The 20,676-nt window shown below is 42.8% G+C and overlaps 1 protein-coding gene across 3 annotated transcripts in view; it reads right to left on the minus strand.

Annotated features, from left to right (window-relative positions):
* The window catches only part of CPNE2 (copine 2), a 127,385-nt gene that overhangs the window by 38,276 nt on the left and 68,433 nt on the right, over positions 1-20,676 (minus strand). For all 3 annotated transcript variants that reach the window (XM_081963032.1, XM_081963031.1, XM_081963030.1), the window contains exons 5-6: positions 7,146-7,217; positions 2,093-2,176 (exon numbers count right to left, since the gene is read on the minus strand). In XM_081963032.1, coding sequence (XP_081819158.1) covers positions 2,093-2,176; positions 7,146-7,217 — 156 coding nt within the window. The remainder of the gene's footprint in view (positions 1-2,092; positions 2,177-7,145; positions 7,218-20,676) is intronic.

Consider the following 20,676-nt stretch of genomic DNA (forward strand, 5'->3'; position numbering starts at 1 on the left):
GTGCTATTTCTGAACACTTCGGTTCTCCCAGTTTGGTCTCTTTGGGCGCAAGTCCTGACTTCTGAATGGTGGCTAACTTTAGCCGGATATCCCTGGATGGTTTAGCTGCGGAGGTGAGGAAACTCATGCAGGGTTGCTGCCTTCATACACACCTTGCTTTCTAGAGCAAAGCAAACAAGCCTCATCCTTTGAGTGTGGTACCCGGTGGACTGAGCCACACCTCCTTCTAAATCAGAGGTCATCAAACTTGGCAACTTTAAGACTTGTGGACTTCAACTCCCAGAATTCTTCAGCCAGCATAATTTACTCTCTTATAATCCCTTCCTCTGCAATCTCTCCACTTAGATCAGAGGTCTTCAAACTTGGCAACTTTAAGATTTGTGGACTTCAACTCCCAGAATTCTCCAGCCAGCATAATTTACTCTCTTATAATCCCTTCCTCTGCAATCTCTCCACTTAGATCAGAGGTCCTCAAACTTGGCAACTTTAAGACTTGTGGACTTCAACTCCCAGAATTCTCCAGCCAGCATAATTTACTCTCTTACAATCCCTTCCTCTGCAATCTCTCCACTTAGATCAGAGGTCTTCAAACTTGGCAACTTCTGGCTGGAGAATTCTGGGAATTGAAGTTGCCTGCTGCTCTAAATGATGCAATCTGGCATCTTGTTCATTCATTACAACAACTGCATGAAAACAGCATTCCTTTCCTGCTGTCAACAGACATTCCAAAAGACATTTTTTAAAAAAAAAGAAGACTCAAAGCAGATGTCCCAATGCGTAAAGATGCAAAGGAGCAACCTACTTTCCAAAACACCCAAAGGCCAGACAAGGAACAACGGATGGAAACTGATCCAGGAGAGAGCCAACCTAGAACTAAGGAGAAATTTCCCGGCTGTGAGAACAATCCTCATTCGGAAGTTCTACTTGCTTGTAGCGGCTGCAAGAACGGAGTATGTCTAGTCTAGGGTGTCAAACTCGATTTCATTGAGGGTCGCAACAGGGTTGTGTTTGATCTCAGGGAGGCCAAGGTGGGCATGGCCAGCTCGATGTCACTCCTGTCACTGGCAGAGGGTTGTGGGAGGCCGTGGCAGCTGAAAACGGAGTACCCTGCAGGTCGGATCCGCCCCCCAGGCCTTGAGTTTGGCACCCCTGATCTAGGGAAACATTGAATTTTGCCATTGTATTGGACTCTGTTGAGTGTCCCCTAATATCTAGAAAACTTAATAGCAACAGCTGATCACAACTGGAATATTTTGAAGGGATCTCCTGTGTCATTGTGAGGCTCCCACAGTTGGCTTATCCTGTACAGGTGGTCCTCAACTTACAACTGTTTGTTTAGTGACCATTTGAAGCTGCAACAGCTCTGGAAAAAAACGGGACTTGTAAATTTGTCGCATTTACAACTGTTGCAGAATCCCTGTGGTCATGTGATCAAAAATCAAAAGCTTGGCAACTGGCATGTATTTACGACGGCTGCATTATCCTGGGTCACGTGGTCATCTTTTGCGACCTTCCGACAAGCGAAGTCAATGGGGGATCCAGATTCACTTAACAATGGTGTTACTACTTTAACAACTGCAGTGAATCACTTGGCAACGGTGGCAAGGCAGGTCATACAATGGGGCGAAACTCACTTAACAACTGTCTTGCTTAGCAATAGAAATTTCAGAGTTTGCAGCAGCAATCACATCCAGAAAGCACACACAGGTAACTGATTCAGCAGGATTCCTTAACTTCTCTTTATATATAATGTAACACATGAAGTAAATATACAATACCAAAAGCAGGTTTTCCAACGTGGTAGTAAATACAAGCAAACAGAAGGAGAGGAGACAGTTTCCATTTCAGAGCAGCAGACTAGTTTAGAGCTCAGCAGAGACTCGGAGCTGCACAGCTAAGCCACGCCCAGGCTCCAAACTGTCATCCCATTGGCTGACCTTATTACTAAGCCCTATTCCAGTTTATGAATATACACTGACAGTTGTGATCATAAGACGAGGACTCCTTTTAGTATTTGGCTGAAAAAAAACCTGAAATGATACAAGGTGATCATCTTACAATATAATGTCCTCAGCCACCCTAAATGACCTACCTCTGTCCGGTGCACGAGCATCCATTTCCCGTCATCCCCTTGTTTATAAAACTCTAAAAATGGATCTGATTTTCCGAACAAATCCTGCAAGAGAGAGGAGAGTAAAAAGCATGTAGAGGATTGTCAAATGATTTTGGTTCTTGGAAGCCGAAGCAACAGCCAAACAGGTCTTGTAAAATAAGATCTTTTGGGACCACTCCCTGGGGGCTTCCCTGCACAGCTCTGTGTATATGGATATATTGTGATGGCTGAACGCAAGTTTGTCTTTCCCCAATGCAATTCATGTACTTTCTATGAAGCCAATCCCGCCTGCCTATTCACAAAAGAAAATCAATTTACGGTCAAATAGAAATGCTCAAGATCGTTAATGAGAGAACAGCTTGAGTGGCGGTCGCTTTATCTGCTGCTGGAAGAATCGCCCAACTCTGTATGTCCAAGGAAGAAATGAGACTGAATGTGGGTGAGGTGTGAATATCCTCCTCACTTCAGAAAGGAGAACACACACACACATACACACACACACACGGAGGGAGGGAGGGAGAAAGAAAAAAAGAGAACGAGAGGGCAGAGGGAGGGAGAGAGAAAGCAAAAGAGAGAGAGAGAGAGAAAGAAAGAAAGAAAAGGGGAGGGAGGGTGAGAAAGAGAAAGAGAGAGAGAAAGAGGGAGAGGGAGGGAGAGAGAAAAAGAGAAAGAGAGAGAGGGTAGAGGGAGTAAGAGAGAGAAGGAAAAAAAGAGAAAGAGGGAGAGGGAGGGTGAGAGAGAGAAAGCAAAAGAGAGAAAGAAAGAAAGAAAGAAAGAAGGGGAGAAAAAGAGAAAAAGAGAGAGAGAGTAGAGGGGGAGAGAGAGAAAGAAGGAAAAAGAGAGAAAGAAAGAAAAAGAGAGGGGGCAGAGGGGGGAAAAGAGAGAGAAAAAAGAGAGAAAGCGAGTGGGAGGGAGAGAGAAAGAAAAAGAGAGAAAGAAAGAAAAAGAAAGAGAGGGGGAGAGGGGGGAGAAAGAGAGAAAAAGAGAAAGAGAGAGGGTAGAGTGAGGGAGAGAGGGAGAAAGAGAGCAAAAGAGAGAAAGAGGGTGGAGGGAGAGAGAGAGAGAGAAAGAGAGCAAAAGAGAGAAAGAGGGTGGAGGGAGAGAGAGAGAGAGAAAGAGAGCAAAAGAGAGAAAGAGGGGAAGGGAGGGAGGGAGAGATAGAGAAAAAGAGAAAGAAAGAGAGAAGGGGGGGGCAGAGAGAATGAAATAGTCCAGGAGACAGGAAGGAAAGTATAAAATATGGGCGTTTGTTCTCAATTGCATTGCAGAGCCTCTCTTTTCCTTCTTCCCAACATGCATGACAATTCAGCTAGTCCTCCACTTACAACAGTTTGTCCAGCAACCGTTTGAAGCTACAACGGCACTGACAAAAATGATGTATGACCGTTTTTCACACTTAATGACCGTTGCAGCATCCCCATGGTCACCTGATCAAAATTCAGACTCTTGGCAACATTCATTTTTATGATGGCTGCAGGGTCCCTGATCACCTTTTGAGACCTTCTGACCAACAAGATCAATGGGGAAGCAAGATTCACTTAACAACCTTAAATTACACACCAACAACTGCAGTGATCAACTTAGCAACTTTGCCCCCCCCAAAAAAGGTCGTAAAATGGGGTAAAGCTTACTTAACCAATGTCTCACTTAGCAACATAAATCTTGAGCTCAAGAACAATTTATATTTCTTCCATTTTTTGACCCAATAATCTATTTTCCCAGACTTGTAAGCGGTTTATAGAATCAGCCTCTTCTCACCCAACAATCTGGGCCCTCATTTTATCTCATTTTTATCCACCTCGGAAGGATGGAAGGCTGAGTCAACCTGAGCCAGTCAGGATTGAACTCCTGGCAGTGGGCAGAGTTTGTCTGCAATACTGCATTCTAACAGGAAGGAAGGAAGGAAGGAAGGAAGGAAGGAAGGAAGGAAGGAAGGAAGGAAGGAAGGAAGGAAGGAAGGAAGGAAGATAGCAATAGCAATAGTACTTAGACTTATATACTGTTTTACGGTGATTTTCAGCCCTCTCTAAGCAGTTTACAGAGTCAGCCTCTTGCCCCCAATAATCTGGGCCCTCATTTTATCTCATTTTTACCCAACTCGGAAGGATGGAAGGCTGAGTCAACCTGAGCCAGTCAGGATTGAACTCCTGGCAGTGGGCAGAGTTTGTCTGCAATACTGCATTCTAACAGGAAGGAAGGAAGGAAGGAAGGAAGGAAGGAAGGAAGGAAGGAAGGAAGGAAGGAAGGAAGGAAGGAAGGAAGATAGCAATAGCACTTAGACTTATATACTACTTTACAGCCCTCTAAGCGGTTTACAGAGTCAGCCTCTTGCCCCCAATAATCTGGGTCCTCATTTTACCCACCTCGGAAGGATGGAAGGCTGAGTCAACCTTCAGCCTGCTGAGATTTGAACTGCCAAACTGCAGGCAGCCGGCAGTCAGCAGAATTAGCCTGCAATACTGCATTCTAACCACTGGGCCACCAGGAAGGAGAATGAGAAAGGGAATTCAGAGAGGAAGGAAGGAAGGAAGGAAGGAAGGAAGGAAGGAAGGAAGGAAGGAAGGAAGGAAGGAAGGAAGGAAGGAAGGAAGGAAGGAAGGAAGGAAGGAAGGAAGGAAAATAGCAATAGCATTTAGACTTATATGCCGCTTCACAATATCTTCTACAGCCCTCTCTAAGCGCTTTACAGAGTCAGCATCTTGAAGACTGAGTCAACCTTGAGCCAGTCAGGATCGAACTGCCAAATTACAGGCAGCCAGTAGGCAGCAGAAGCAGCCTGCAGTACTGCATTCTAACAACTGTGCCACCAAGGTCCTTGACTTATGACCATTAGGGCAGCTTGAGCCAGTAAAGCACTCCCGACTGTTGTAAATCCTTCCATTGCTCCCTCCTGAGGTCACATGACTGCAATTTGCAATGGTGGGTTTTTTGTTTTTTTTTGCCAGTTTCTGGCACAATTTTGTTAATGTTGTTATTTATTGTTTTGCTATTTTAAGGTGTGCTGGTTTCAATGTTTGTAAGCAGCCCAGAGTGGTCTCAGGTGATGGGGTGACACATAAATGGAATGAATGAATGAACGAACAAATGAATACCACCCATTCAGAGCACATATGCAAACGCAGGACTGCGTGCTTCCCTTAACAACCACGGGATTCACTTAGAAAACAGGAGAAAAATCAGATCCTGTCCTGCGAGGCCTCCACTTATCAGTGGAGCATTGAGCTACAATCAACATTTCAGTCCACTTGTGACCATAAGTCAAGGATTACCTGTAACGTTGTTACCCCCACAGGAATACCACTCTTATTTTACACAAGGATCTCAGAGGCAGAAGCCCCAAACGGACCCTCGATTTGCAAACCAACAATTAGAAATTGTTCCGCTACCCCCTGGATTTGTCTAAATTGTAATTAAACACACACCCCCGGTTTAAGAACCAATGGGGTATGAGAAAACAACTGGATTTGCAAAGTTCACAATAAGCAAGTGAGATAAGATGACAAACATTTTTTTTAAAGGATTAATTCGTTCTCCCTACGATAAATGCCAACATTTTATCAGCGACTTCTGGATTTACGCTGGAAAGCTATTCACTGCCCTCTTGGGTCTGCTTCAGTCTAGTCTGTAATCCCGATTCCGTGTACTTATGCTAAGTTGCATCGCTGGGGACAAAGTGCTAAGTAATTAATTTTTAGGGCACGACTCTTCCTCCGACTTGAAAGGTCTAACAAAGCAGGAGGGCTGTCAAAAGCGAAACAGGATAATTTTTAATAGAAACTTTTGAGAACTAGTCATTGACCTGCCATGTGAAAACGCCACTTGGCTGATTTAAGTAACCAAGTGCAATTTCTCCCTATGGTCTCTGCTTACCCTTCTCTCACTCTCTCTCTTTCTTTCTCTCTTTCTCTGTCTCTCTTTTATCCTCTCTTTCTCTTTCTCTCTTTCTTTCTCTTTTTCTCTGTCTTTCTTTTCTCTTTTTCTTTCTCTTTCTCTCTTTTATTCTCTCTCTTTTTCTCTTTTACTCTCTCTCTCTCTCTCTTTCTCTTTCTCCCTCTTTCCTCTCTTTCTGTCTCTCTCTCTCTCTCTTTAATTCTCTCTCCTTTATTCTCTCTGTCTTTTATTCTCTCTTTTTTTCTCTGTCCTCGTCGGTCTCTCTCTCTCTGCCTGTCTGTCTCTCTCTTTCTGTCTCTCTTTTATCCTCTCTTTCTCTCTCTTTTCTTTCTCTTTTTATTTCTCTCCCTCTATCTGTGTGTGTGTCTCTCTCTCTAATTCTCTCTCTCTCTTTTATTCTCTCTCTCTCTCTCTTTCCTTTTTCCCCTTTGTCTCTGTCTCTCACATACACATACAACTAAGGTCGCTGTCTTGATGAATGCACACGTGTGAGGTGCAAAGGAGCAGGATCACAATTAAGTCAATGAAGACTCTCAGCAATCCAGGAAGACTTGTTTAAAGCTTGAGTCATCGCAACTGGACTATTTTTCAAGCAGCTTCAATTCCTTCCTTCCTTCCTTTCTTTTCTTTCTTCCTTCTTTCTTTCTCTTTCTTTCCTTCCTTTCTTTTCTTTCTTTCTCTTTCCTTCCTTCCTTCCTTCCTTCCTTCCTTTTCTTTCTCTGTCTTTCTCCCTTCTTTCTTTCTCCTTCCTTCCTTCCTTCCTTCCTTCCTTCCTTCCTTCCTTCCTTCCTTCCTTCCTTCCTTCCTTCCTTTTCTTTCTTTCCAGCCCCCCAACCCCCATTTTTGGCCTAGCAGGCCTTAGGGAATCCTGCTGGGAGCAAAAACGGACCCTCCCCACCCTGACATTTCTGGAGAGCCTGTAGTAAAAAAAATGTTTAAAAACTAAAAAAAAAGTTCCAAAGATCAGCTGTGCGACGTCGGAACTTTTTTTAAAAACTTTTTTTAGTATTTTCTTACTATCAGTTCTGGGAACCGGTAGCATTTCACTCCTGGTTCAAAGGGTTGTTGCTCAACTCTCTACACCGGAATCTGGTCAATTGCATGCAGAGCATTAATGAGGACAGGGGATTCGAACACAGACCTTCTTGTCCAACTTCCTGCCAGCCATGCTGAGCGTGATCACCCGATTGTCCAATAACTCCTGGGCTGCTATCTGAAAAGCAAAGAGGAGAAAAGGATTCATTCTAAGGAAATCAGCCCTTCGGATCCCTTCGGGGAGTCCTTAAATGCAGGAAGAGATGCAAGAGAGCTTTTCCTTGGGAGAAAAATTCAGCAGACACACACAAAAAAGACAAATTAAAGACAAATTATATCAGGTAGCATAGACAGGTAGCCCTCGACTTACAGCCATTCGTTTAGCAACGGTTCAAAGTTATAACCGGAACAAAAAAAATGACTCCCAACCGATTTTCACACTTATGACCGTTGCAGCTTTCCCACCGTCACGTGATCAAAATTCAGGTGCTTGGCAACTGGCAGGTACTTAGGTCAGTTGCGCTGTCCCAGGGTCATGTGATCGCTATTCCCAACCAGCTTCCCACAAGCAAAGTCAGCGGGAGAAGCCAAATTCGCTTAATGATTGCGTGATTCACTTAATGGCTGCAGCAATTTGCCTAACAATCATGGCAAAGAAGATCATAGCATGGGGCAACACCCTTAACAACAGAAATGTTGAGCTCAATGGCAGTTGTAAATCGAGGACCACCTTAAGTTTAATAAATTATTATTATTTCCAACTTTCTTCATACAGGAGCAGTGTTGTTGATTCAGCCTGAGGTTACGTTTAACCACAGCCCTGGTTATGGCTAGTATACCTTTCATACATAGATTCATGCAGTGTCTAAAAATGCAAGAAGCAAACCAACAAGCACAGACACATGGCTTCTTAGCTCAGCCTACCTCACAAGGTTATTGGGCATCAAAGGTAAGGAGAAAACTAATTTATTTATTTGTATCTCACTTGGATTATTATTTTTTACAAATAAAGGTGGTAAACATATCCAGCAGAACTTCCTCCTCTTATTTTACTGTGCAAATAAACAGGTAGCTAAAATGAGACTATTCCTCTAGCCAGCTTGGAGGAAACTTAACATTGAAAGAAGTATTAGAAATATTTAGGGAGAAAAATCCCAAGATAAGTACTGAATGGTTTAGTCTTAACTTAACCTTTTGTCTTAACTGTTCTTCCCTTTTGGCAGTGCTGCGCATGCGCGGACTGGGAACAGGCTCCCCCCGTTCCTCTGCCTCGTTGATGTCAGACTCCGGAGGCTTCGGAGGCAGCACATAACTCCTAGATGGCCCCCACTCTGCCTCCAACACAGAGCCCTCGTCCGAGCCTTCCCCAGACTCCAGGACTGGCCCATCTTCCTCCCCAACCCTCCTCACTGTCTGACTCTGCTGCCAGCTCCGCAGGCTGCCACCAGACCACAACAATGGGGAGGTCAGATTCATTTAACAGCTGTCTTACTAACTTAACAACTGCCCTGATTTCACTTAACAACTGTGGCAGGAAAGATCACTTAACAACTGTCTTGCTTAGCAACAGAAATTCTGGGCTCAACTGTTGTCGTAACAGTCTTTTTTGTTGTTCTTGGGTATGATTTGCGGGTTGGAATGGAAACATCCGTAATAAATAAAAATCAAGCTAGCCTACCCTGCAGATTGGAACGGGGGCTAAAATTGTGGATTTGAGCCAGATGTACTTTGAATATCTTAAGTAAGTTTCTTTGCAGGAAATGAAGATCTAAATATGACAACTAAATAACAGATGTTGGCAGGCGGGGACTGAGTCAAGCTCCAGAAAGAACTGTAGTTCTCTGCTCAATTGGTGCAAATGACTGAAGTTTCCATAATTTTATCTTTTCTTGGCATCGTTGAGACTTTTCGCGTGCGTGTGTGTGTGTGTAAGTACCACTGAATTCTCACACGGCTGCTTCCTTTTTATTCCCACACATTCGCGTCTAAGCGAGGAAGAAAAAAACAGAGATGGAAATGGGAACGATACAAATCGCAGGGAGTTTGAGGCAATAAGTGGGGGATTATTTTTTTTCTTGCCTGAAAAATAGCAGAATTTCATGCACGGAAGACAAGCCCATTATCGGCACGTAAAATACCCTACGCTGCCAACTATTTCATCATGTTCGAATCACTATTAAATGAGGGCGTCTTTTGGAAGCACGTAAAAGCAACGGAATTGTGCCAGTTCTTCTTTTTTTAAAAAAATCCAAAGTGCAACGTTGGAAGATGCTTTTATTGAGATTAACACAAGGTTGCATGAAAGATCGTACAAGCTTTTGGGTTCTTCAGAATTTCGCGATCTTGAGCCATTTTGGTTAGTCCTGATTAAGATGTTCCTCTATGTCAGGGGTGTCCAAACTTGGGAACTTTAAGACTTGTGGACTTCAACTCCCAGAATTCCCCAGCCAGCATGGCTGGCTGGGGAATTCTGGGAGTTGAAGTCCACAAGTCTTAAAGTTCCCAAGTTTGGACACCCCTGCTCTATGTTTTTAGTCTTTCAGGGTGTTTCTCTTTAACTGGGACTCCATTTCCCATCACTGTAGGTATCAAGGTCTAAGGAACCCTATCCAAGACATCTGGGTAAATCACAGGAAGAATGGTTGCAAGAATTGGGTATGGCTAGTCTAGTGAAAAGAAGGACTAGGGCTGAGATGATAGCAGCCTTCCAGTAGTTGAAGGGCTGCTATAAAGAAAAAGGGAGTCAAACTATTCTCCAAGGCACCTGAGAGTAGAACAAGAAGCAATGGGTGGAAACTAATCAAGGAGAGAAGCAACTTAGAACTGAGGAGAAATTTCCTGACAGTTAGAACAATTAATCAGTGGAACAGAAATTGCCTCCAGAAGTTGTGAATGCCCCAACACTGGAAGTTTTTAAGATGATGTTGGATATCCATTTGTCTGAAGTGGTATAGGTGTCAAAGGTCAAGTAACAACCCCCCAATGTAAGAAGACTCTGAGGCTTGAGTTTCCTCAAAGTTCCATTTTATTGGAGATGTCCTATTGGCACATCTGGGGAAACCCAAATCTGAAAGCTTCCAGGTTTTTCCCACCCAAAGGAAACTCCAAGTCCCTGCCCAGAACCCACATGTCCATCACATGATCCAATCAGGCACCGTCCAAAACTGGAGATGCCTCCCAGTCACACCATCGCAGCTGCAGGGCAAGATGTCCTTGACTCTCTGAGAAAGGAATGTTATTTTGACTATATCTCACCCATTCTCCATATACTCCCATTTTCCCACAGTAGAAATTGTGGCAGGCCTGAAGGCCCAATGTAAAAGATGGTTTCCAGGTCTAACAATAGTGCTTTCTACCTGAGCATGGGGTTGGACTAGAAGACCTCCAAGATCCCTTCCAACACTGATGTACGATGTTCTACTTTCTGAAGGTTGCAATCGGGGCCACTGAGGGGCTATTGGTCTGCTTGTACCCTACGTAGCTACTCTCCAAGAATTCTCCTCCTTTCCCCAGATCTTGCCTGAAAATGTCGGTGTGTAGGTGGGGAAAGAAACAGATAGATAAAAAGAATGACATTGGCCAGGGCTGAAAATAGCTTTTTTCCTATTAGCCACTGTTTGCTTTCAAAGCGATCTGAACAAACAAGTGAGTCACAGAGATTTTGCTGGTGGAAGTGACCCAAAATCAGTTGGTAGTTGACTTTTTCTCTTCTTCCATTGTTCAGCAGAGGAAAAATCTGAAGTGGGAAAGCAAAGTTATCTTGGAATGGGTACGTAGACTCCGAAAGGGGTCTGTATCCTCTGGGCCACCTTATTTTTCATGCTTCCAAGTCCACTGTGGAGAACTTCACTCACCATGAGAAAAAAAAGGTACTCAGCTTTTTCCTCCTAAATGGATTTTCTATTTGCGAAAAGACGAAATACAGCAGGGCGAAATCAGGGGAGGATGCCAACACCTTGGTTTAAAAAAAATATATGTTTGAGGGTAATTGCAGAGTACTAGATTCATCTGGACTGCACCCAAAATGTCATTGGTGTAATTGATTGAAAAATGGTTGATCTGTACGGAGATGTTAATGGAGGCTTCATTCTAAACCCCTTGGACAGCAATGGTGACTCACAAGTATTGGAGCACGTAACATCAGTTGTGTCACTGGGAAGCAAACATCACAAAACTGTGTCTCACTTGCTTTGGCTGTGACATGAAGGGGAATTCACTGGAGAAAGCAACCCTGCTTGGAAGAATTAGTGGTAAAAGAAAACCAGGCTATCAAATATAATGGTGATACGAACAATTAATATTATTACAAGTGTTAGTACTACTGTTATTATATTACTAGAGAAGGTAAAACCGATAGGAAGGCAATGTAGAATGGAGAACTACAAAGGCTAAACATGAATGCCGATATAGAAGGCTGTGCAATTACTTTATATTGTTATGTATATCTTGTTTTTTTTCTTTTTTCTCTTTTTTTGTTGTGTTTTCCTCATTGTTTTTAAAGATAAAAACATTTAATAAAAACTATTTTTAAAAGGAAAAAAGAAAACCAGGCCATCGAAGAACATTGTGGTTGGATTCCATCAAAGCCGACACTAGCCAGAGCATAAAAAAACCTCAAAAGATGTAGGGGAAGATGAGAAGATGTGGAGAGACACCTGGCCCACAGAATCGCCCAGGGTCAGACACAACTGAACGGAAAACATCATCATCACAATTCTAAACACCATACCTAAAACATTTAAATTATGAAGGACAAGCAGTAACCCACGAGAGAAAACTGTTTGCAAGTGCTGTGATATTGTGCCAATCAAAACATGACACTGTCACATTTTCCTATCTCTTACTACTCCATCCCCATCTTCCAGTACTTGAGGCAGAGAAGAGGCAGTCAACTACCGTATTTTTGGGACTATAAGACACACTTTTTTGTCTCCCAAAAGGGGGTGAAAATGTCTGTGCGTCTTATAGATCGAATATTGCCAAAGCCCCACCCACCCACCGGCTATTTTTTGGCCTCTGCACGCCCCTTTTTTCGCCCTTTTTCCAGCCCGTTTTTGGCCCAAAAAAACCCCAAAACATTTTTGAGGCTTTTTTCAGCCTGTTTTTTTTAAAAATGGGCCAATAAAAGCCTCAAAAATGGGCCAAGAAAAGCCTTGAAAACGGCCCCACAAAAAGCCTCAAAAATGGCCTGAAAACAGCCCACAAAATGGACCAAAAAGCCTTAAAAAATGGATAGAAAAAAGGCTGGGAAAGGACCAAAAAAAGGCCCCCAAAAGGGTCGAAAAAGAGGCACGCAGAGGCCGAAAACCTTTTTTTTTTTGTTTTCCTCTTCTAAATTTAGGTGCGCCTTAGTCAATTACGTCTTATAATCTGAAAAATATGGTAATTCTCCAAAGCACCTGAGGGCAGCACAAGGTGGAACATCATTTGAAAGAGACCAACCTGGAACTAAGGAGAAATTTCCTGACAGTGGGAACAATTTGTGGAACTGCTTGCCTTCAGAAGTTGGATATTCTCAAGAAGAGAATGGACAGCCAATTGTCTAGAACAGGGGTGTCCAAACTTGAGAACTTTAAGACTTGTGGACTTCAACTCCCAGAATCCCCCAGCCAGCATGGCTGGCTGGGGAATTCTGGGAGTTGAAGTCCACAAGTCTTAAAGTTCCCAATTTTGGACACCCCTGGTCTAGAATGTTGTCCAAACTTGGCCACTTTAAGACCTGCGGACTTCACCTCCCAGAATCCCCCAGCCAGCTTTGCTATGCTGCCTGAAGAATTCAGGGAGTTGACGTCTTAAGGTTGCCAAGGTTTGGACACCCCTAATATAGGTTCTCCTGCCTGACCAACAAAGGGTTGGCTTAGAAGACCTCCAAGGTCCCTTCCAACCAGATTATTCTATGTTCTGTAATTCTCAGAGTAGGTCTGTGGAGCTCTGAGCCTTTACTTTACTATCTCTGCTACTCCAAATGTTACCTCAGCCCCCTTTTAGCTAAATAAGGTTTTAAAATCTAAAGAAATGTACTTCCGGAGTAGTGTTTAAGCATGCATAAAAGTGAGAAAACTGTGAAATATATATATATATATGTGTGTGTGTGTGTGTGTGTGTGTGTGTGTGTGTGTGTGTGTGTTGTAATTGTACTGATAAATAAATAAAGGGAGACTAGGATAGATCTATTTCGAGCTAATTAGCTCTCATCAGCTAGCCATACCCTTACTGGGATTAGAACCCGGGCTGTATATATCTTAGGCAGGAGTCTTAACCGGGTTCTAATCCCAGTAAGGGTATGGCTAGCTGATGAGAGCTAATTAGCTCGAAATAGATCTATCCTAGTCTCCCTTTATTTATTTATCAGTACAATTACAACACAAATATTTAAAAAAAGGCAACAGTAAAAATAAAAATATGGTTTTCTGACTGCATGGTCTTCTGTGATAAGCCGAAGGACAGAAAGAGGGAGTAGTGACCTTCCTCCCATATTTAGTCATACCAGGGGTTGTAACACAAATACACACACACACACACACACACACACACACACACACACACACACACACATATATATATATATATATATATATATATATATATCTCAGGAGCCGGAAACAATGGCTAAAGTACATTTTCATATAGAATGTTTATATAAAAGGTAATCATCTCCTTTAAAATTAAAGACTAGAAACCCCAGCTATGAAAGGCAAACGTTCGCCTGCCTGCAAGCTTTGGCACCACACGATTGCGCTCAAAAGCAGAGAGACGCTGCGGAGAACATTTGCAAAAGCTTTGGCACCATCTTCCTTTCCACCCACTTTGCTTCTGTGTTCAGAACAGCACCTGTTCGGGGCAAAGAAACGTTCCAGCAGCCTTCTCCAACTGGCCTTGTCCAGATGCTGTTACTACCATCTCCAGCGCATCCAGCCAGCACACCCAGAGTGAAGATGGCAAACTCTGAAATAAATGTACGTATTGCAGCATCCATCTGAGTTGGTCATCTGGACTAAAAGTTCTCTCTCTCCAGAATATGCATTGCTTTACACTAAGAATATATCTGCTGAACAAAACCCCAGATTGGCATCCGACCATTAAAATACTTTGCTAGCTGCGTTCAGTTGTCCAGACTCCACCCCACAAGGTATGATGTGGTCATTAGAAGATGAAGATTATTGTTTTATAGTGTGTTGCATTTATATGGTGCCTGGTTATGTGTGGATTTTAGTTGTTAACCAGACAGACCATCAGAACCAGGATCTAAGAGGGAAACAGGTCAAACTGAGCTTCTTCGTGTTGTGGCACTCCTGTGGGGACCGAGACCGGATGAAGTGGGTGATTATGTCAAGATCAAAGCGCAGCCTGGGCTGAGGGAGGCGGAGACTCTGCCAGCCTTCTCTCTCCACTTACTTGCCCTGTCAATGCTGGCTGTGCACACAATTCGAGCCACCGACGGGCGCTGGCAGCTGCTCGTCTGCGCTGCCTCCTTCACTCACGGGGTGGGCTCTGAGCAGATCACCGTTTAGCTGCTCGCTTCTATGAAGCCTGCCCGCCGGTGACTCCCTTCGCAGCTGACTCGGGCACAGTCATGGCAAAGCCGTTGCCTTGGTCAAGAAGAGATTTCAACAACTTTGCTCAAAGTCAGTCTCTCTCTCTCTCTCTCTGCCGCCCTGCCCAGTTCTCAAATATTTTAACAGACTAATAACAGAGTTGGAAGGGACCTTGCACATCTTCTAATCCAGGGGTCACCAACCTTGGCAACTTTAAGCCTGGTGGACTTCAACTCCCAGAATTCCCCAGCCAGCAAAGCTCATCATCTTCAGCCAGAGCTACTGAGTCACCTCTCCCCTACCTGGGGCTCCTGAGAAAAGGTGTTGGAATACATAGCCCATCTCACTTGGCTGGTCCTGAGCCACCCAAGACCCTTTGGAGAGGGCAACCCTGGTGCCCATCATCCTCAACCGTTTCTGCTGCGGGTCCCCCACACACACCTGGGGCTCCTGGGAAAAGGTGCTGGACTACATAGCCCATCTCACTTGGCTGGTCTTGAGCTGCCCAAGATCCTTTGGAAAGGGCAACCCTGGTGTCCATCATCCTCAACTGGGACTGCTGAGTCCCCCCCACATGCACACACACCTGGGGCTCCTGGGAAAAGTTGCTACATAGCCCATCTCACTTGGCCGGTTCTAAGCCGCCCGAGACCCCTTGGAGAGGGCGACCCCAGTCCCATCATCCCCAGCCAGTAGGGATGGATTCTTTTGTCCTTCATGCTGTGCCCGCCATTCAGCAAAGCTGGCTGGGGAATCCTAGGAGTTGAAGGCCGCCAGGCTTAAAGTTGCTAAGGCTGGAGAGCCCTCTTCTAATCCATCCCCTTGCTCAAGCAAGAGACTGCATATCATCTGTTATAAATTTCTGAGTCAATATTTGTGCAATCTCTTCTTAAGAAACTCCAGTGTCGGAGCACCTACAACTTCTGGAGGCCAGCTGTCCTACTGGTTAATTGTTCTCACTGTTAGGAAGTTTGTCTCCATTCTAGATTGCTTCTCTCCTTGATTCGTTGCCATCCATTGCTTCTCGTTTTGCCTTCTGGTGTTCTGGAAAATAGGGAGACCCCCTTCTTCTTTCTGACAGACCCTCGAATGCTGGAATTTGTCCTTCTTTTCACTAGACTAGAAGTACCCAATTCCGGCAACTGTTCAACTGTCCTGCGAAAGCTATATAGGAGCACCACTCCGGCTGCAATTTAAGCCACACATCTCCAAACTTAGCCACTTTCAGATTTGTGGACTTCTGGGAGTGGCCAGAGTTTTTCTAGGAGTTGAAGTCCACAAGTCTGAAAATTTATTTCTTTTTATTTATTATTTACTTAGTTTAGTTTGCCACTCGTGCACAAGATAACAGGAATAAGAATAAACTGAATAAGAGCACAAGAAATGAGTACAAATAAATAGGGACAGAGATGGAAGGCACGCTGGTACGCTTATGCACGCCCCCTTACAGACCTTTTAGGAATGGGGTTTGGTCAACATTAGGCAGTTTAAGGTTAAAGTTATGGGGGTTTGAGGATGTAACAACAGAGTCAGGTAGAGAATTCCAGGCATTGACCACTGAAGTCGTATTTTCTGCAGTCGAGTTTGGAGCGGTTTACCTTGAGTTTTTATCTATTGTGTGCTCGTGTATTATTATTATTATTTCTTAATAAAAAAAATATTTTAAAACAAACACAAACACACAACACATATAACATAAAAGCCTCTTCAACTACATACAGTGTGTCGATTGGTTACAAGGTCTGTCTGCGTCCTTTCCATAGTCATCACTTGAATTTTATCAAAATTCACATATTTTCAATCAAGATATCTTTGTATACATTGTTATTATGCTTCCTTTATTTGATTGTCACTATTGTTTCTCCATTTTAAACAAGGTATTCTAAATATATAACCATTTATATTATAATGATTCATTATATCATCTTCAATATATCCAATAATGAAGAGTTATTTTGTTATCCTATTCTAAGTCATTCTATTATTTTAGCATTGATAACATTCTCTAATAATTTTCAATTCCATGTTTTTCCCCATTATTAGTATCATCAATCTAATATACATGTATACAAATTGTTATAATTATTAAACATCCATTAAGCCTAGCTATTATTACATCCTTTCAACGTAAGGCATATTAAATTTGAAGTAAATTTATATTATGGCATTTATTACATCATCCTGAAATCATCCAATGATATTACATCTTTATATTATATTCTATATAGAATTGTTTATCTTTTATAAAAAGAGTTTTCAACATCATCTCCAAAATCCTCACAGTTTGTATAAAATTTCATATTATCAATCTAGTATACATAAATGCTTTGTTATCATTATTAATCATTTATTTGACTATAGCTTTTATTACGTTGTACATAGCACTCAAAATGTAACTACATTTAACTAAATTTCATTGTGACATTTCATTTCATCATCCTGTATCCTTCCAGAAATAGTGTAATCCAATATCTCTTGCCATTTGTAAAGTCTGTATTCTAAGTGTTTTCTTGATAAGTCTTACTTCTCTTAAGAACTTGTTGTTCATTTCATGTCTTATAAGGATTCGAAACCTTCTATCTACTCCTTTTATCAGCTTAACTTTTGTTATCATTAGTGCTTCTGCCGAGATTACTCTCATTATTTCTGCCAAATTTTCTCTCCTTTCTTCATCTATGTTCTGACATATGAAATAAAGTTCCAGTTCATCAATCTTTCCTTTCCATATTTCACACTTTTCATTTCCCTCCACTCTCAGTTAGCTGTCAGTGTCAACAATTTTCTTATCACTTTCATATGTCTGTGATTTTTTGAGCTCTGTCCTCAAACTTCATCACTGTCCCTGTACTTTCTGTATTTTGATCTATAATTTCAAGTCTCTTTTCAATTCTCTCTGTGACTATTAAAACTTTCTGAATTTTCTAAGAAAATTCTTTGCAAAGTTAGTGCCTTTTCTTCTTCACATTGTGCCATTTTCCAGGTTATAAACACTGCCAAAACATCCGAGACTTTTTAGGTTTCAAACAAATTCAGTGGAGTTTTTCAAATCAAAGCTTTTTCTTTCCTTCAAAGGAACACCAGTATAAACAAAACTTTTTCCACTGACCCTTTCAGTAAACAAAGCCTATAGCTTTGTAATATCAGATATTGCCAAACCTTTAGCCACTAGATGGCAGTGTTATCTCTTTTCCATCTGTTTTTGCCTCTCTCTGTAAACTCCAAGCTCCGGAAGAGGAAAAAAAATGTTTAAAATTACGCTCCGACCAAGCCTTAAAAGAGAAGAAACTTTTAATCCACGAATACAAAAAATGGAAAAAGTATAGAGGAAGAAGGAAAAAAAGAGACCAGTCCAGTTTAAAAGTAAGAGGCATTTGTTAAAAGTCCATCCATAGAAAACAAACAAAGTTAAGGTAGAAAAGATAACATGATAGTTTTAAACCAGGGTTAATTTGCTGCTTATTTCCTTCTGTCTTCAATTTTATTTTAAACTCCAAGTCTTTTGGGTTTTCCCTTCTCTAATAATAAAAATTTTTCTCACCATTTCAACACACTGTCTCTCCTGTACTGCTTCTGTTTCAGGGGCTTGTTCCAACCTTCTGCAGCCATTTTGGCTGCTTCTCTTGTAGCCGGCAAAAAGAGCTTTCTCCTGGATCAATCAGGGAATTTGCGATGTCCCTGAGATCAGAGGGACATGCTCTTCTCTATCACTGTTCCTTCAGAACAGTTTAGGTCCAAAAGGACCATCCAGGAACAGAGATATCGACAGCAATCCTGGAGCCCCAAGATTGCATGTTGTGTCGTTGTGACGTCAAGCCCCGCCTTCCGTGTGCTCGTGTATTATTGTGGTTGAAGCTGAAGTTGTTGACAGGTAGGATATTGTAGCAGATAACATTGTGTACTACGCTTAGGTCAGACCATAGGTGGCGTAGTTCTAGGTTGTCTAAGCTCCAAATTTCAAGCCTGGTGGCATAAGGAATTATGTTGTGAGCAGAGGAGTGGAGGACTCTTCTCGTGAAATACCTCTGGACCCACTCAATTGTGTTAATGTCTGATATACAGTGTGGATTCCAGGCAGACGAGCTGTATTCGAGAATTGGTCTAGCAAAGGTTTTGTATGCCCTAGTTTGCAGTGCAATGTTACCGGAGAAGAAGCTTCGCAAGATTAGGTTTACAACTCTTAATGCCTTTTTGGCAATGCTGTTACAGTGAGCTCTGGGGCTTAGATCATTTAAGATGAGCACTCCTGGGTCTTTGATGGAGTGAGGGTCGTCTTCGAGGTTGTATCTGCCCAGCTTCTATTTGGTGTTCTCCAGGTTTGGAGACGCCTGGCTTAAATTGCAGCCAAAGTGGTGCTCCTACATAGCTGTCCCCAGGAGAGTTGAACAGTTGCAGGCATTGGGTACTGATTTGGCCATCCAGTCTTCAACGTCTCAGCAGTTTGCAGCCTCTGAAAGACTCAAGTAGAGTCTTAGCAGTCTGCCAAAGTTTATTTCTCACGTACCCGAAGTGAGGCAATGACTTAATGCCTGGAGAGGAAAGCAGTTAACCATATTCAATGTTAATTAAAAAAAGGAACAAAATGAGTTTTTTGGCCTAGTCTATCTTCTGGAGAGCAGCTCATGCAGAGATCAGGGCTTGGACTAGGCATCAATCCTCTTCTTCTTAGTCTCTGCTTTTATTTTCCCTTTCCTCTTCAGCTTTGCCCCCTTCTTGTCCTTCTCTCTGTTTTGCCAAACTTCAACAGTGCCTTGTAATTGCCTTACCATTTGCATTTCCTTAGGTTGTTTTAAAAGAAGAAAAGAAAGCCGTCCAATTTTTCGTTCTTTATGCCCGTGCTGTTTTATCATTACGCATTATTGCTTGATGTTATCGTTGCTTTTCAGGAAGCTGGCTCATTATGGAGTCATCTCGAATGAGAGAGTAGAAAAGAAATCCAATCGTTCTTGTCTCGGAGTCTTTTTATTTTTCCAGAAGAGAAAAGTCTCCATTTAAACTCCCACTACTTTGGAGAAAGCCCAGAGCAATGGACCATTATGAGAAGCTGTGGGGGGGGGGAGTGCTCGGAGGGCAAAGCAATTAGAGCTGAAATAAGAAACTCAGTGGATCCTTCCCCACCTTTTTGCCTTTGAACCAAAGCAGATCTTCTGAGTTGGCTCCAGGTCTATCTTTTAGAAGAACAGCTGGCAGGAATCCAAGATCTTCTTGAGGACACTACTTCACATCACGTTTCATAGAATCATAGGATTGGAAGAGACATTGGAGGTCTTCCAGTCCAACCCTTTGCCCAAGGCAAGCATCTTTTAACAGATTAATAGAGTTGGAAGGAACCTTATAGGTCATCCAGTGATTAATCCAACCCCCTGCTCAAGCAGAAGACCCTACACCATTTCTCACCAATGGCAGTCCAGTCTCTTCTTGAAAGTCTCAAGTGATGAAGCCCCTACAACCTCCAAAGGCAACTTCTGTTCCATTGGTTGGTTGTTCTCACTGTCAGAAAGTTCCTCCTTGTTTCTAGGTTGAAACTTGTTCAGTTTCCATCCATTTTTCCTGGTCTGGCCTTCAGGTGCTTTGGAGAATAGCTTGACCCCTTCCTCTCTGTGGCAGCCCCTCAAATATTGGAAGACTGCTATTCTGTCTCCCCTGGTCCTTCTCTTCCCTAGATTAGCCACGTCCAGTTCCTGCAACCCTTCATCATATGTTTTAGCCTCCAGTCCCCTAATCCCCTTGGTTGCTCTTCTCTGCACTTTTTCTAGAGTCTCAACCTCTTTTTTATAGTGTGGTGACCAAAACTGGATGCAGTTTTCCCTGAAGCCTCCAGAGGGTAAAAAAAACGACCCTACGGGCAAACCGGACTTCCGTTTATCGCACTCCGGAAGCCTCCTGAAGCCTCCGGAGCACGAAAAAAAGCCCAACACACAAACCGGAAATCTGTTCCTGAACTTCCGGTTTGCGCATTGGGTGATTTTTGGCCCTCCAGAGGCTTCAGGCAAAAAACAGCCCAAAAAATAAGGCCAGTGCAAGCATGCGCACTGGAACTGACAGGGCAACTCCTCACGTGCCCTAACAAATGGCTGCCATAGGTTTGCCATCATGGTTCTAGAG

The sequence above is a fragment of the Natrix helvetica genome (assembly GCF_964273705.1).
Source record: "Natrix helvetica genome assembly, chromosome: 10".
In the NCBI taxonomy this organism is placed as follows: Eukaryota; Metazoa; Chordata; class Lepidosauria; order Squamata; family Natricidae; genus Natrix; species Natrix helvetica.